This window comes from Mastigoproctus giganteus, chromosome 8 (genome assembly GCF_048544385.1).
Source record: "Mastigoproctus giganteus isolate SK-2022 chromosome 8, ASM4854438v1, whole genome shotgun sequence".
Classification (NCBI taxonomy): Eukaryota; Metazoa; Arthropoda; class Arachnida; order Uropygi; family Thelyphonidae; genus Mastigoproctus; species Mastigoproctus giganteus.
The window spans coordinates 190,288,413-190,303,680 of NC_143582.1; the positions used below are offsets into that span (position 1 = coordinate 190,288,413).

A 15,268-nucleotide genomic window follows, 5' to 3' on the forward strand; every position below is an offset into this window, starting at 1 on the left:
TGATCCCTGTGGACATCCTCGGCCTACACAATAGCTATACATTAGGTGCTTCCCACATACCTTTACCAATCTATCTCTAAAATATGAACGTATTACTCCATATAAATACCGGTCACAGCCAGACCTCCTCAAAACACTCAGAACACTCTCCCACCACACGGAGTCAAAAGCACCTTCAAAATCTACAAACACAACCAAAACATATTTCTCGGAAGAGGACTTCACATGATTAATTAATGTCAATATTGCCTCCTCGGTCGAATGACCCTTCTTGAAGCCAAACAGTTCTGGTCCATGAGACATGAGGCTGATTTGGGACTGCCAAACCCCATATACTTTTTCTGACAGAATCTCAGTTATCGATTGATTCAAATACTGCTCATTTCAGTTGCCCAAATTATTCGCTTTATGATTCCTTTCGCCTCAATGGTGGTACTTGTGGATATGTCAGTTCCAATATTCCGTGTCAGAGATTTGATAATTTGGAATCTCCTCTTTTCGATCTTCTCTGGTTTAAAATCTCTCTACCTCATTGTGTCAAATTCATCTGTTGTCTCTACCGTTCTCCAACTTCACTAATTCTATGTTTGAATAGAATTCTTTATTCCACACACGACTTTAAAATCTCGTCCTTTTTCTGAACCCTGGTTTTCCAATAAATGTGCTAAAACACGTTATTCAAGAGAATAACGTTGCATATAGTAATTGGCTTGTTTCTAATTCTTCAGTTTCATTTTCTGCCTACACCGAAGCTCGCAACAATTGTAAAGCAGTTATTCATTAGTCCAAAATAAATTTTGAACAAACTAAGAGTAGAAAATTTGTTTCTTACCTTATGGTAGCCGAGCATTCTGGTCTCTTACCAAAGCTATTGGCCGCAAATTATGCCCATCTCTGCTGCCATCTCTGTCAAAACCAGATGGTTCTGTTGTAACTTCAGACAAGGATAAAGCTGACCTGCTAGCATCCCATTTTTTTTTCCAACTCATGTATTAATGGTCTTGGTAAAACACCTCCCAACATGTTCCATTCAATGCCTCCTGTAGTCTTCCATCAAAAGGATGTCAGAAGGATTTTGGCGAATCTTGATGCTAAGAAAGTTCCAAGCCCTGATGGTATTTCTCCACTTGTTCTCAAAACCTGTGCTCTAGGACTTACGCCTGTACTTTTCCCGCCTTTTTTCACTTTCTTATTCCAAAGGTGTTTTTCCTTCTGCTTGTAAATTTGCTCCTATCCAGCCAGGTCCCAAAAAGGGGGACAAATCCCTCCCATCCCATTATCGTCCCATTGAAATTACTTCTACTCTTTTTAACGTAATGGAGAAATCAATTAACCTGCAACTCTTAAACTTCATAGAACACCTTCCCTCTGATCAAGGATCGCCAGTATTGATTCCGTCGGTGTCGATCCACTGGTGATATTCTGGCTTATGTTACCCATTTATGGACTAATTCAATGGAAAACTGCGGTGAGACACAGGCAGTTGCCCTTCACATCTCAAACCCTTTCGATTGTGTTTGACATAAAGGTCTTCTAAACAAGCTTCCATCTTATGGTTTCCCAACTGTTTTTGGTAATTGGTTATCCAGTTTTCTCTCGGATCGCTCACTGAGGATGATGGTAGATGGCTCTCTCTGTTCTAACTTCTCCACTAATGCTAGTGGCCCCCAATGTTCAGATCTTTTTCCCACCCTTTTCCTCTTGTGTATTAATGACCTGCTTTCATTGACTGGAAACCCCATCCATAGTTTTGCCGATGACAGCACATTGCATTCCACTTTCCATTTTTAGAAACCTTGCCCTGCTCAATCAGCTTCAACTTCTCGAATATCTGCTACCAATTCCTTAAATGCCAATCTCCAGGTAACTCTCCAGTGGAGAAAAGACAACTTAGTTGATTTCAATCCTTCTAAAATTCAGTGTTGTCATATATCTCGCAAAAAGGATTCTTTAGCTCCTATGCTTATCTTTGGTGACACTCCGATTTCTAGGCAAGTTGATATATCTTTTTTGGGATTACCCGACTTCTAATCTCTCTTTGCACAAGCACATTACAAATATTGCTTCGTATGCATCTAAAAAACTTGGTTTTCTCTTTCACTCTCGGCGTTACTTTTCTTCCAAACAGCTGTTCACTCTGTACAAATCGCAAATCCGCCCTACTATGGAATACTGTTCGCACATTAGGGGCGGTATCCCTAAAACCTCTCTAAGGCTTCTAGATTCCATTCAGAAGAGGGCAGTTAGATTAATTAATGACTCCTCTCTAACAGAGTCTCTCAACTCGCTATCTTATAGGCATACTGTTTCTGCTGCATGCATTTTGTACAATTAATTTGATGGGCTCTGTTCTTCTCAATTGGCTTGTATATTTCGCGCTCTCTCTTTCGAAACGCTCCGAACACGTGCCGCCACCGGCCAACATCCATTTACTGTCCAACTCCAAACTCACAGAACGAACTTCTCATCTTCCTTGTTTATTCATTCAACTGCCGTTTTCTGGAACAACCTTCCTTCATACGTATTTCCTGAAAATTACAGTCTACAGAAGTTCAAGTCTAATGTCAACAAATATTTTCTTTGATCATCTCAACCTTCAACCAAAGCATGGTACGAAGTACTATATATTCTAATATCTCTCGTGTTTGGGGTTTTCTTAAAAAAAAAAAACCTCTGTTGTGTTACCTGGTCGTCCCCCGCCTGGAATTACACCTAACCTCCCGGTTGCTTTAAATACCAGAAGTGAGGCTTATGTACACGTAATCGTCATCCATATCGACACTGTGGAAAGCCTTGCAGGCAGCATGGCTACAGATACCTATGGGCGCCTTCAGGCATCTTGTGGAATCAATGCCTAGGAGAATGGAGGAACGGGGGTCCAACACAGCATTAGGTAGGTGGTCATGATTCACCGATCACTCAGCGAAAAACTATGCAGGGTGGTGGTGGTGAAACACTACAAAAAAAGAGAAAGAAACGGTTGTACTTATCCATGCAATATAAATGCTTCTTTCTCTGTATTGTTTTCATTAGTTCTTGAAAAAGTCACTTTCCTGTCATAAGCAGGGAGCGAATGGAAAATTTTACAAAATGGAGCTTTCGTTAATAAAATATCTTATTTTTTTAAACAATTAAGTGTTTACCTAACATATCGATGTCTGTGTATGTGTGGTGGTGGTGGCTAAACGGAACAGACGCCTGCTGAGCCCTTGTAGTCATAAGTTATTATTTGGCTTTACTTCGAAATTATAAAAAAAATCATGGAAAAATAATTTCTTTGCATAGCAATTAATTTTCACTCATCCCATTTGAGGGTATCGTTTTTTCATCCTTCGGGGTTTTATTTACTACTTGCTCCCTTTTTTTTTTAATTCGTATTTTGTTACCGCCGTGGGCGCTGGTGGTCTAAGCGTTTGTCATATGATGTTTCAAGAGTGTCAACTTAAACAATGTTATATTAAAAATTACATTAATATAATATTTTTACTTTCTAGCTGAAGAAAAGTGCTGTTTTCAATCCCTTTGATGGTTTTAATGAAAAATGGACGTTTTTTTTTTCGAATAGTGCTCTCTTTCATCGGATGTACAGCTACTGATAAAACTCGTGGTTAGAGTCATGTGATAATTGCCACCTGTGATCTCTAGCGTAGTTCATTGCTGTCTTCTGTGGTGTTCAGTGACCTGTGGTAGGAGGTTGGTTTTTAGAACTGTGTACAATTATCTCCCCCAATTCTGTGTTTAAGCAACGGAAATTTGTAAACAAGAGAAGAAAGTAGTTTCCAGGAAATGGGAGCGTGTTGCAGTTTTTGCAAAGAAGAGGCACCGAAGGTAGTCGCATTAATCACGTGCATTTTTAGTATTTATTTTGAGTTCTGTTTGCTTGAAGGAGGTTCACGAAAAATCCTTGAAGCATGCTGTCATTGTACAAATTTTTGAATAGTCCTAAATGTTTGGAATTGGTGCAAATTATGGTTTCATTTTCAGACGACACATAGACCTTTAAGAGTGTGTTTGGGGAGGTGGGGTATTACAAATGGTATACATTTTCAAGCTGTTATGACCCCAAGCGTATTTCCACTTACACTGGTTCATATTTAGAATGGCATACTTTTTGTACGACATCTATGATGTTTGTTGGTGGGGGAAGTTCGATTTTAGAACACCGAAATTCGAACCCTTGTGGGATTAAAAGAAAATCGATAGTTGAAATGTATGATCTAAAATATATTTTTACAAGAGCAGAAAAGATCCCAACTCAAGGGGCTCACATCTGGTGAATACGGCCTTGGCACACTCAGGGTCTTCCTGACCCGGATATCATCATTCTTCTCTTTCTTGGTGATTCCCTTCTCTCTCTCTCTCTCTCTCTCTCTCTCTCTCTCTCAGGGTAACTCACATTTTATTTATTTTTATTTTTTGGCTGGTGTGACATAAGCTGCAGGCTTGCGCCATATGGCTAAGAATAAGAATTTCCCCCTCCTTAAAGTAAACTTATTTGACAAAACATTGTTTGGCATACCAAAGATCAAAGTTTCTCACTGGCATGTGATGACCCTGAATTTAGTATAATTTCCTGTATAATTCAGAATACTGTATAATTTGAACAGTCTCTTATTATATGAATTGATTTTAAAAGAATGGAATGAGTGAATGGGAGGTTACTTTCCTCAAAATGAAAATTGTGAATATTGTGTCAGTTATGGAGAAGTTTTGTGATTGTCCCTTTTTTATTTCTTATTTTTTTTATTTTTTATTTTATGACTCAACATTGTATACTTAAGTTCCAATTTAACATTTTTACTTGATGCAAATTTTTTTTTTTTGCTTCTCTGAATGGATCATAATAATATAAAGGTTCTTTAGTGCACATGGGACAAAAGTTGAATATCCTTGGAATCAGAGGGAAAAATACAAATATTTTTATCTTATGAGTGAATTAAAAATGAATGAAGCTTGACATGACAAAATAGTTTAATGCTTATATGCTGCAGAACATTAACTCCATATTTTGGAATAGTGACTTTTTTTTGATAAGGTTTTTCATTATTAAAAAATAAATTGTTTTTATTCTGCTATTAATCTTCCATTGCCAGTGTTACTATTATTATTATTAGCCATATGGTGCAAGGAAGCCTGAGGCTTATGCTGCACTAGCCAAAAAAAAAAAAAAAATTCCCAAGTTAACCTGAGAGAGAGAAGTAGAAAGGAATCGCGAAGAAAGAGAATGATGATATCCAGCCCAGGATCCTGGGTGTGCTATGCCCATACTCATCAGATGTGAGCTGCATCTGATAGGTGCTACTTTTTTAAATTTGTTCACAAAAGCAGAGGCTTCTGTGTACTTTTGACCACCAATATTCTCTAACTGCTTATATTATATTATAGTATTTTCTGTATATTATGAATTTTTTAAAGACTAAATGCACAGGGAATAATAGCATATGGGTTTAATAACTATATAATATCGGTGTAGATACACCACAGTTTACCCATAAGTTAAACTACGTATGTAGCATAACATACAATTTGAAATGCCTTTACACTATGTATGTAGTTTAACTTAGTGTATCTACACCGATATAATATACAGTTGAACTTGGTTATAACGAGCATCAAGGGACTGACAATTTCCTCGTTATAACCGTTACTTGCTATATCTGTGATAGCGGAAATGGGGAAACCCCTGGGGCCATTAAACAATGAACAATTTATATCAGTGATGTGTTAAATCTACCTCCTATTTTTTAAGTTCTGAATAACTTGATAAAAAGATAGATTCAAAAACAAAAAAAATATTAGAGAGAAAAAAATAATATAAGTATATACCTACATATTTGTATAAACTACAACATACTTATATTAAACACAATTTATTTGTCTGCAATTTTAAAACCATACACTTAATACTAAACACAGTTTATTTCTCTGTAATTAAAAACAATACTATTTAATAATAAAGACAATTTCAATTAGTCTTTATTTATGAATCTTAAAATTGATGTTTGTTTTAAAGATTTCACTTTGATATTTCTTAAGTTTCCCCTTAAAATACTCAACACGTTAAGTCTCATTACTTCCCTCAGTTCCTTCAGAAAAATTGACTGTGTCCATTGCACATTTAGATTGTCGGCACTGATTTTGATTCACTTCACAATCATTGTCTTTGTTGAGCACAGCATCTACAATGTCACTCTCTGTAGGAAGACCACTAGTTAATAAGTTATCATCAACTCGTACAAATTCACCGATGTTATCTGTATTAAAACCTACAACGTTATGTAGCAACCATTTGGATAATGTAAGTTGTTTTCTTCATTTTCATCTACAATTGAAATTTGATTTGAATTTAATTTCAATTTTTGAAGCAATTCGATATGGTTGTTGAAGTAACATTGTTCCATGCATCATTCGATAAATTTATAGCATCCAATATCGATATAGACTCTATGTTTCTGTTCCTCTTTGACTGATCAGATGTAGAACTAGAAATCTTTTATAAAATTCTTTCAGACTCTTGATTACACCTATGTCCATTGGTTGTAAGATTGATGTTGCATTGGGAGGCAGAAATACTAGCTTAATGTTGGACAAACTTTGAATCTGGGGATGTGCAGGACAATTATCAACTAACAATCAAGTATTTTTCTTCTTTTTGAATAGCTCCTTATTCCAATCATTTATGTATTGCCAAAAAATATCTGAAGTCATCCAAGATTTCTTGTTTGCAGTGTAATCCACAGGAGGTTTCCTTACATTTTTGAAACACCGAGGTTTTAATGATTTTCCGATAAGTTTTTTTTTTTTTTTTTTTCAGTTCTGGTCATATTTATGCATACGAGCACCGTCAAGTGAGCCTTTGATTTTTTTTTATTTTTTCCACCAACACATTTTCCCCCTTTGAATTTAAATGTATTGTCAGGTGTCAAATTATAAAGTCCTGTTTCATCGGCATTGTTGTAGTAGTAATAGAAGCATGTGATGCAAGAAAGCAAGTGTATCAACTTATGTAACATCAGCCAAAAAAAAAAAAAAAATTCACACAACCATTCTCTGTAAAAGTTTGTCCAGTTCCTCCTTGAATTTATTTAAGCTATCAACTTCCACAACAACAGATGGAAGTTTGTTTCAGCAATTAACCAAAATCAAATTTCTGCACATCTATTCTACAACTGTCCTTCCTCATTTTGTATTTATGCCCCCTCAGGTTCTGTAATCTGAGCAAGCAGAAGAATCCTATCACAATTTAGTTTATTCAACCTATTCAAAGCCTTATACACCTCGATCAGATCACCTTGCAGATGCCTCGTTTCCAGCCGCCACAATTTGCAGAACTTGAGCCTTTTTTGATAAGAGAACCCCTTCGTTCCCCTCACTAATTTTGTTGCCTTTCTCTGTACATGCTCGAGCAACTCTACATCCTAAAATGAGGCCTCCAGACCTGTACGCAGTGCTTAAGGCGTGGCCTGACTTATTTTATGGCACCTTCACTAGAGTAACCATAGCATTTCCACTCAGCACAGCCAAAATGTTTTCAGTAGCTAGTTTTGACATTTTTATTATCACTGCTATCTCTGGAACTACTCATATGAGGTGTAATAATAATGTTTGACAAAGTTAGGAGTTTATGATCTTTGGGCAGTGGTTCAGGAAGAGTAACATCTAATGCTGCAGCATGAATTTTGTTACTTTTCAAGGCATCATACAAAGGGATAATCACTTCCTTTTCCCTGCTAGCAAAATTCCTGTATATCACTGACAATACCCCATGACCTGGTCTGGCAGGCTGTCTTTATTGCTCAGAAAACTTCATATCTGACTGCACAATTGCTCCCAGGTCTTTTTCATTTTCTACCACCCTAAGTGTAGTACCACACAGTTGGTACTTTCCTCTGGGGTTACTTCTACCCATATGCAGTATTTTGCATTTGTCAATGTTAAACATCAGTTGCCACTTCTCAGCCCATCTACCCAAGTTTTCTAGATTCTGTTGCAATAGCACAACTGCTGCAGATGTCTTCTCATTGAAATCTTTCCTGATTTTTGCCCAAACATGGTCAATCCAATCATTTGCCATTATTGGATCTGCAGATTGTGATTCTCCACTAATTTTTGCATAAATGACGGTTTTTAAATCAATTTCGCCAATTGTTGTTACCCACAGAATTGTCGCATCCAAATTTTTCATCAAATTTTTCCATTTGAGCCTTCAAGATCGGACCATCTATTGAAAATCCAGCACTTTTTTGTGTGGTGAACCATTTCCAGTTCTGATATGTAAACATCTTTATTTTTCCAAAATGTCGATGCACTTGAAGAGGACAAAGAAAACTTCTTACACACTTCAACATTTTTTGCACCACATTCTAACTAACGAATAATTTTGACTTTTTCACGACTCGAGAGACACTTTCTTTTGTCAATAGACATGTTGCCGAAGGAAGGGTTTATTTCTAACTGATTTTACTTTAAAATGATAAAGTGATCTGCATACAATGTTCCTAGAAGTCCCGAAATAAATTTATGGTTCAGCGAATATAAAACAATCTGTAAATAGGTTAATGCGACAAGCGGAATGCCAGTGCACTATTGTATAGGCCCCTGTCCCTGGAGGACAAGGTCATAAACCAGCTGCTTATCCGACGCGGGTGGTTATAAAACTAAGTCACCCTTTTCATTTTCGTCTATTCCAAGAATTGCAACCCGAGCAATTAAGAATGTTTGCATAGTTACCAAAATTTGTTCGGTGTATATCCATGTAGTACACTTGTTATAACAGTGAGTGACTGTTTGAGAATACGTGTAAATGAAAATAATTACGGCTTTTTGCTTGTTACAGCCGTGATATTGTTACTTCCGTGCTCGTTATAACCAAGTTCGACTGTAGTATATTATGAGTATGTTATAGTAATAGTAGTGGCAACTGGTACAAGGAAGCAAGCTTAAAGAACATCACAAAAAAAAAAAAAAAATCCTTCCCATTTCACCTATATATCCTCTCCAACAATCTGTCTAGTTCTTCCTTGAATTTATTCAAGCTGTCCACAACATCAGACAGAAGTTTGTTCCAGCAATCCAATCAACCACCAACCACCTTTTGGCTAAAGGCAAACATCTGCACATCTATTTTGAAACCATCCTTTCTCAATTTAAATTTATGTGCATATTCTGAGCAGCTTGCTCAATCCATTCAAAGCCTTAAACACCTCAATCAGATTGCCTCACAGGTGCCTAGTGTCCAGATGCTGTAGTTTGCAGAACTGAACCCTTTCTTGGTAAGAGAACCTTTTGTTCCCTTCACCAATGTTGTTGCCATTCTCTGTACCCACTCCAGCAGCTCTACATCCTTCCTAAAATGATACTTCCAAACCTGTGTGCAGTATACAAGGTGTGGCCTGACCATTGCCTTATACAATGGAATAATCACCTCCTTATCCCTGCTACCAAAATTCCTGTATATCATTGACAAAATGCCAGGATTGGCAGCCTGTCTACACTGTTCACAGAACTTCTTATCAGACAGCTCAATTACCCTCAGTTCTTTTTCATTTTGCGCTACACTAGTAGTACCACCCAGTAGATATGTTAATCTGGGATTACTGCTACCCATATGCAGTACTTTAAATTTGTCAGTTATACCTCATTTGCCATTTCTCACCCCAACTGCCTAATTTTTCTAGATTCTGTTGCAGTAGTATACTGTAATTAACTAACCTGCCAACCTTTGTATCATTTGCACACTTAGATATTAAGCCCAATATACCTTCATCAATATTGTTAATAAATACAGAAAACAACAATGGGCCCAGCACTGAACCGTGGGGAAACTCTGCTGATAACATTAGTCTTCAAACAGCAGTATCTGTTAATAGCAGCTCTGCCTTCTTCCACTCAACCATCCCTTTTTCTATAGCATAACTTGCCTTTAATGCAACACTGCCCCAGTTTGTATAGCAGTCCATTATGTGCAACCATTTCAAAAGCTTTACTGATATTGATATAAAATTTTTTTTTTTTTTTTTTCATCCAATTCCATTGTTATAGTATCAAGGATTGTCCTTTGTGACTTGATTGCTGACCTAGTTTATATCTGTCACAGGTTTCTATATCACCTGATAATTATATGCATCCCCCCAATGAGTCTTATTAGTTCATCTGACATCCATTTAAGGCATTTCTTGTTTGGTATGAAAAGCCAAGTAGCTTCTCTGATTAATTTAGAATTTGCTGATAGTAACATCATCAGTTGGTCCCACTGTATAGAATTTAAAAACTGTCTGAGGCCACTGTGTTGCCTTTATGAATGCAAAAATCCTTCCCTTTATCCTTGATGCTAGTTACATCTTTAAGTAAACCCCACATCAATACACTGTAAACACTTCCACCTGGTGGTTCTTTTATTTGCAGACTCTTAATACATGAATAATCACTGCTGATATTCAGATCAAGAGTATTACTCTCCCTTGTTGTCTCTCGAACATGCTACTGTAGAAAACAGTCATCCAATAAATCCACAAAAGTCTTGCTAGTGCGTGAGTGACCAACTACAAGTTCAGTCAATATTTTTAAAATTAAAATCCCCCATTATAAGATAATCTGATTCTCTGTACAGTTGTTAATAACTGTTTCTCTCAGTTTTTTGCTGTATTCATCAGTCATTAGGCCTATAATACAATCTTACTCATTTTTGCTTTTCCAGTGCTTATGTCATATCAGATTGACCCAACATTGCACTGGCCACCCATGTCAACTGAATGCACTGCCTTAGATTTTGTGCTTCTTAACTAAGAGCATAATCCTCCTCTCCTGTCTGTCTTTTGTCCTTTCTGTATACATTGTACTTCCCATATTCAAATTCTGCATCCCTTATATGAGTGACACCATGTCTCTGATATCCCAACAATGTCTTTTGATGACTTGACGAGCCCATCAAATTAATCAGTTTTATTTACTATGCTCCTTGCACTGGTCTACATGCAAGTATACAAGCACCTGTTCTTACTCTTAGTTACCCTAACACAGCCCATATACTTACTTGTTTCACGATGATTCCCAGTAGTCCTTGAAATCCCCAGCACCTTGCTTTCAAGACTACTCTTCATTTTAATAGAAGCAATGCAAGAATCACTTTCAACTCTACCTCTGGCTATTTTTAATCTAGTTAATTGTTAGTCTGTGTATCCCTCCAAGCTAGCCATTTTCCAACCCTCCTAACACTGCCTCAATAGCGTTAGCAGATATTCTTGCATCCTTTATATTTAAGAGTATTCCATCCCTGTAGAGGTCTCTCCAGTTAACAAGTACAGACCACACTGAGAAAAATTCTGCCTAATGAGACTTTCACAGTCTCTCCAGGGCCGAATTGATTGATAAACCTCTCGTGTAGTCCCTCCTATCATGTCTGGGAAGAACTTCAGACTCTTTTAAATTTAACCCTAACTCGCGAGTTCTTTTCAACCTTGCCCTGTACCTGTTAAATGATCATGATCTGCAGATGTCCTAATCTTAACATCATTAGTGCTAACATGTACAACAATATTGCCTGTTATCCTCTTAAAAGATGATATCTGCCCTACAATGACATCTAAGTTGAAATGAGAACTCCAATATGGCAATATCTTTTTTATGACTGTTCAGGCTAAGTACAAGAAACTAATTCATGGCATATATACGAGAGTGTTGTTTTTAGCCAGCATGATACTTAAGGGTCTACAGAAAAGAAAAATGCAGTAGTTCAAAGTAAAAGGTTGGAGGGGGAAGCAACCATTTTGTTCAGGAGTACTACTGTTCAGTCTAGTGTGTATTAATAGCCCCTGAAGAATGAACATATTTTTAATTTAATAGAATGATTTCCAGTATCACAGCTCTCCTCTTTCTCACACACATTACAAAGAATACTAGTAAGCAGATGTCAAAACTTAGTTATGTTGTAAAAACATTTAAATTACTGTGCATCTTCAATAAAATATTTGTATATGCTAGTTGAATGAATTTCTGTTATTGACAGGTGGGATGCCCCCTGCTCATTAGTGCGAGGAGTTCTTGGCTGGTGGAGGGGGGACAAAATGTTAAGAACCTAAACCAGTTTATTTCTCAAAGTATTGGGATATGGAAGGACATTAACTGAGACATCATTTTTGGAAGGAGCAAGCAAAGGTTTGGGGAACACTGTTTTAGATTTTAAAGTTCTGCATGCATCTAATAAGCCAAAATTTACATTGAATGTATGGCTTTTCCTTCTGTGTATTAAGTGATTACTCCTCTTAACCCTCTTTTACTTAGTATTGGGCATATGAGTTCAAGGAAGCTGTTGCTATACAGTATGGCTGTAATGTTTTTATTTTGAAATTTAAGAATTAAACTCCTTATTCATTAGGATTTATATAACTTACCTTATTGCTTAATTTCTGCAGTTTTTTTTGTTTTTTCCCCCCTCCTCATTCTTATTTCTTATACTTATACCTCCTACTTCCATCGGTTGTTTTGTTTTTCATCCCAAAAACTAGAACTGCTTATTTCCAGGATGAAAAATTCCAAAAAAAAATACATATGATTTGGTACAACATGCACAGTTTTAAAGTGCCCATTGTTTAGGGGTCTTAATTATCCATCCACCCACTAATTGAGGAGCATTTTTAGCATCTATATACACTCCAAAATTAGACACTTGTCCATATGGCATCTGTTACATGCCCACTAAAACAAATGACCTCTTATAATTATAGTACTGTAAATCAAAATGAAAACATAGCATAATTTATAGAGAAAAGGGGAAAGGAATTGGGGAAGATATAATCCCACTTTCAAATTCAGAAAAATATGTAGAAAAGCAAAAGCACATTTACAGACACCAAATAAATAACTCCGGGGGCTCACATCTGGTGAGTATGGGCTTGGCACACCCAGGGTCCTGAGATGGATATCATCATCATTCTCTTTCGTGGCAATTCCCTTCTACTTGTGTGTGTGTGTGTGTGTGTGTGTGTGTGTGTGTGTGTGTGTGTGTGTGTGTGTGTGTCTCTCTCTCTCAGGGTAACTTGGGAACTTTTTTTTTTTCCTGGTGCAACCTCAGGCTTCTTTGCATCATACAGCTATTAATAATAATAATAATAAAGTCACAGAAGTTAATTACATATAACTTCTTTCCCTCCTCCCCCTCCAAATGTTCCTGGAAAGAGCAAGGAAAGGTTTGGGGTTTTGGGAAAAGGTTTGACATATCAGTGTAACTCATCTAATAGCCAATCTTGATAAAGCCTGAAAATCACTGCTTTAATGTGATGACATGCATTAATCCTTTTTTGTTTATTACTGGTTTCAGTAACCACATACTGGTTTCATCTGCAGGCTCAAAGGAGTATGAGCATATGTTTTGATAGTTGTTTCAACACAGTATAAACTTATTCGAGACTATGTGAACAAGCAAAATTGAAGAAATTCCCTGGAATTCAGATTCAGAAGTTGATCAGATACTACATATAGAGTATACACTGATGAGCCAAAACATTGACCACCTACCTAATATGATGTTGGTCTTCCACGTGTAGCAAAAACAGCTCATACCCGGTAAGGCATGGATGCTACAAGATTTATAAATGTCTTGTGGTATCTGGTACCAACACATAACCAGCATATCCTTTAACTCCTGTAAGGTGTGTGGTTGAGACACTGCATATCGGAGTTGCTGTTCCAACACAAACCACAGATGCTTGATGAGATTGATGTCTGGAGAATTTGGAGGCCAGGGCAATTCCTGGAAGTCTTCCTGATGTTCTGTGAACCAGTCTCGAACAATCCAGGCAGTGTGGCACGGCGCATTATCCTGCTGAAAGACTGCACTGCCAGAGAGGAAGACAGTTGCCATGAAAGGGTGTACCCGGTCAGCAATGATGCTTAGGTAGGTGGTAGACATCAGAGTGCCCGGCACGTGGATGACTGGACGCAGGGTATCCCAGCAGAACATTGCCCAAAGCATGACACTGCCTCCACCAGTTTGTTTCCTTCCCATGGGGCATCCAGGTACCAACACATAACCAGCATATCCTTTAACTCCTGTAAGGTGTGTGGTTGAGACACTGCATATCGGAGTTGCTGTTCCAACACAAACCACAGATGCTTGATGAGATTGATGTCTGGAGAATTTGGAGGCCAGGGCAATTCCTGGAAGTCTTCCTGATGTTCTGTGAACCAGTCTCGAACAATCCAGGCAGTGTGGCACGGCGCATTATCCTGCTGAAAGACTGCACTGCCAGAGAGGAAGACAGTTGCCATGAAAGGGTGTACCCGGTCAGCAATGATGCTTAGGTAGGTGGTAGACATCAGAGTGCCCGGCACGTGGATGACTGGACGCAGGGTATCCCAGCAGAACATTGCCCAAAGCATGACACTGCCTCCACCAGTTTGTTTCCTTCCCATGGGGCATCCAGGTGTCATCACTTCCCCAGGTAAATGACACACGTACCCGGCCATCCACATGGTGCAACAGGAAACGTGATTCATTAGACCAGACGACCTTCTTCCAATCACTCAAGGTCCAGTTTCGATGCTCACGTGCCCATTGTAGGTGCTGTCGCTGGTGAACCGTGGTTAACATGGCCACTTGAAGTGGCCTGTGGCTATGCAACCCCATTTTCAGCCGGGTTTGATGTACTGTGTGTTGTGACACATTACTCCTGCCACCATCATTCCAATTACCGGCAAGTTGCACCACAGTCTCCCTTCTGTTGCCATGTACCATCCGGGAGAGCCTTCGCTCACCTCGAGCATCACTGAGCTGTGATCGCCCAACACCTTGCCGGCAGTTCGTGGGTTTTCCCTCCTCAGACCACTTTCGGTAGGTACTAACCATGACTGACCGTGAGCACCCCACCAGCCATGCAGTTTTGGATATGCTCTGACCCAGTCGTTTGGCCATTACAATTTGACCTTTTTCAAACTCGCTTAAGTCCACTGCCTTTCCCATCTGAAGAACAAGAGTAACACTGATTAATGGAGCTCAGTATCGGTTGTCCATGTCCCCACATGCACATTGTTCACCTGCAGTTGCTTTGATTTGCATAACAACTCGCTGGTCATAATGTTTTGGCTCATTGGTGTATTACTCCATTGTATAAAAAAGTAACAAGTTTTTTTTTTTTTTTTTTTAAGATTTTTATTTATTTTTAATTTCTGAAAGTTTCTTCTAATGTTTTGCTATAATGTAAAAATAATAAAACAATATTTAATTAAACACTTATGTACATGGTTTTCAACTTTTACAGACTTCCAATTTCCT

The 15,268-nt window shown here is 37.9% G+C and overlaps 1 protein-coding gene across 2 annotated transcripts in view; it reads left to right on the forward strand.

Moving 5' to 3' along the window:
• Positions 1 to 3,522: 3,522 nt before the first annotated feature.
• The window catches only part of LOC150082100 (ragulator complex protein LAMTOR1-like), a 46,270-nt gene continuing 34,524 nt past the window's right edge, over positions 3,523 to 15,268 (forward strand). Inside the window, exon 1 of one of the 2 annotated variants that reach the window (XM_090379970.1) lies at positions 3,523 to 3,831. In XM_090379970.1, coding sequence (XP_090236096.1) covers positions 3,787 to 3,831 — 45 coding nt within the window. In that variant the 5' untranslated portion in view covers positions 3,523 to 3,786. The remainder of the gene's footprint in view (positions 3,832 to 15,268) is intronic. The other variant, XM_090379971.1, reaches the window with a different exon arrangement.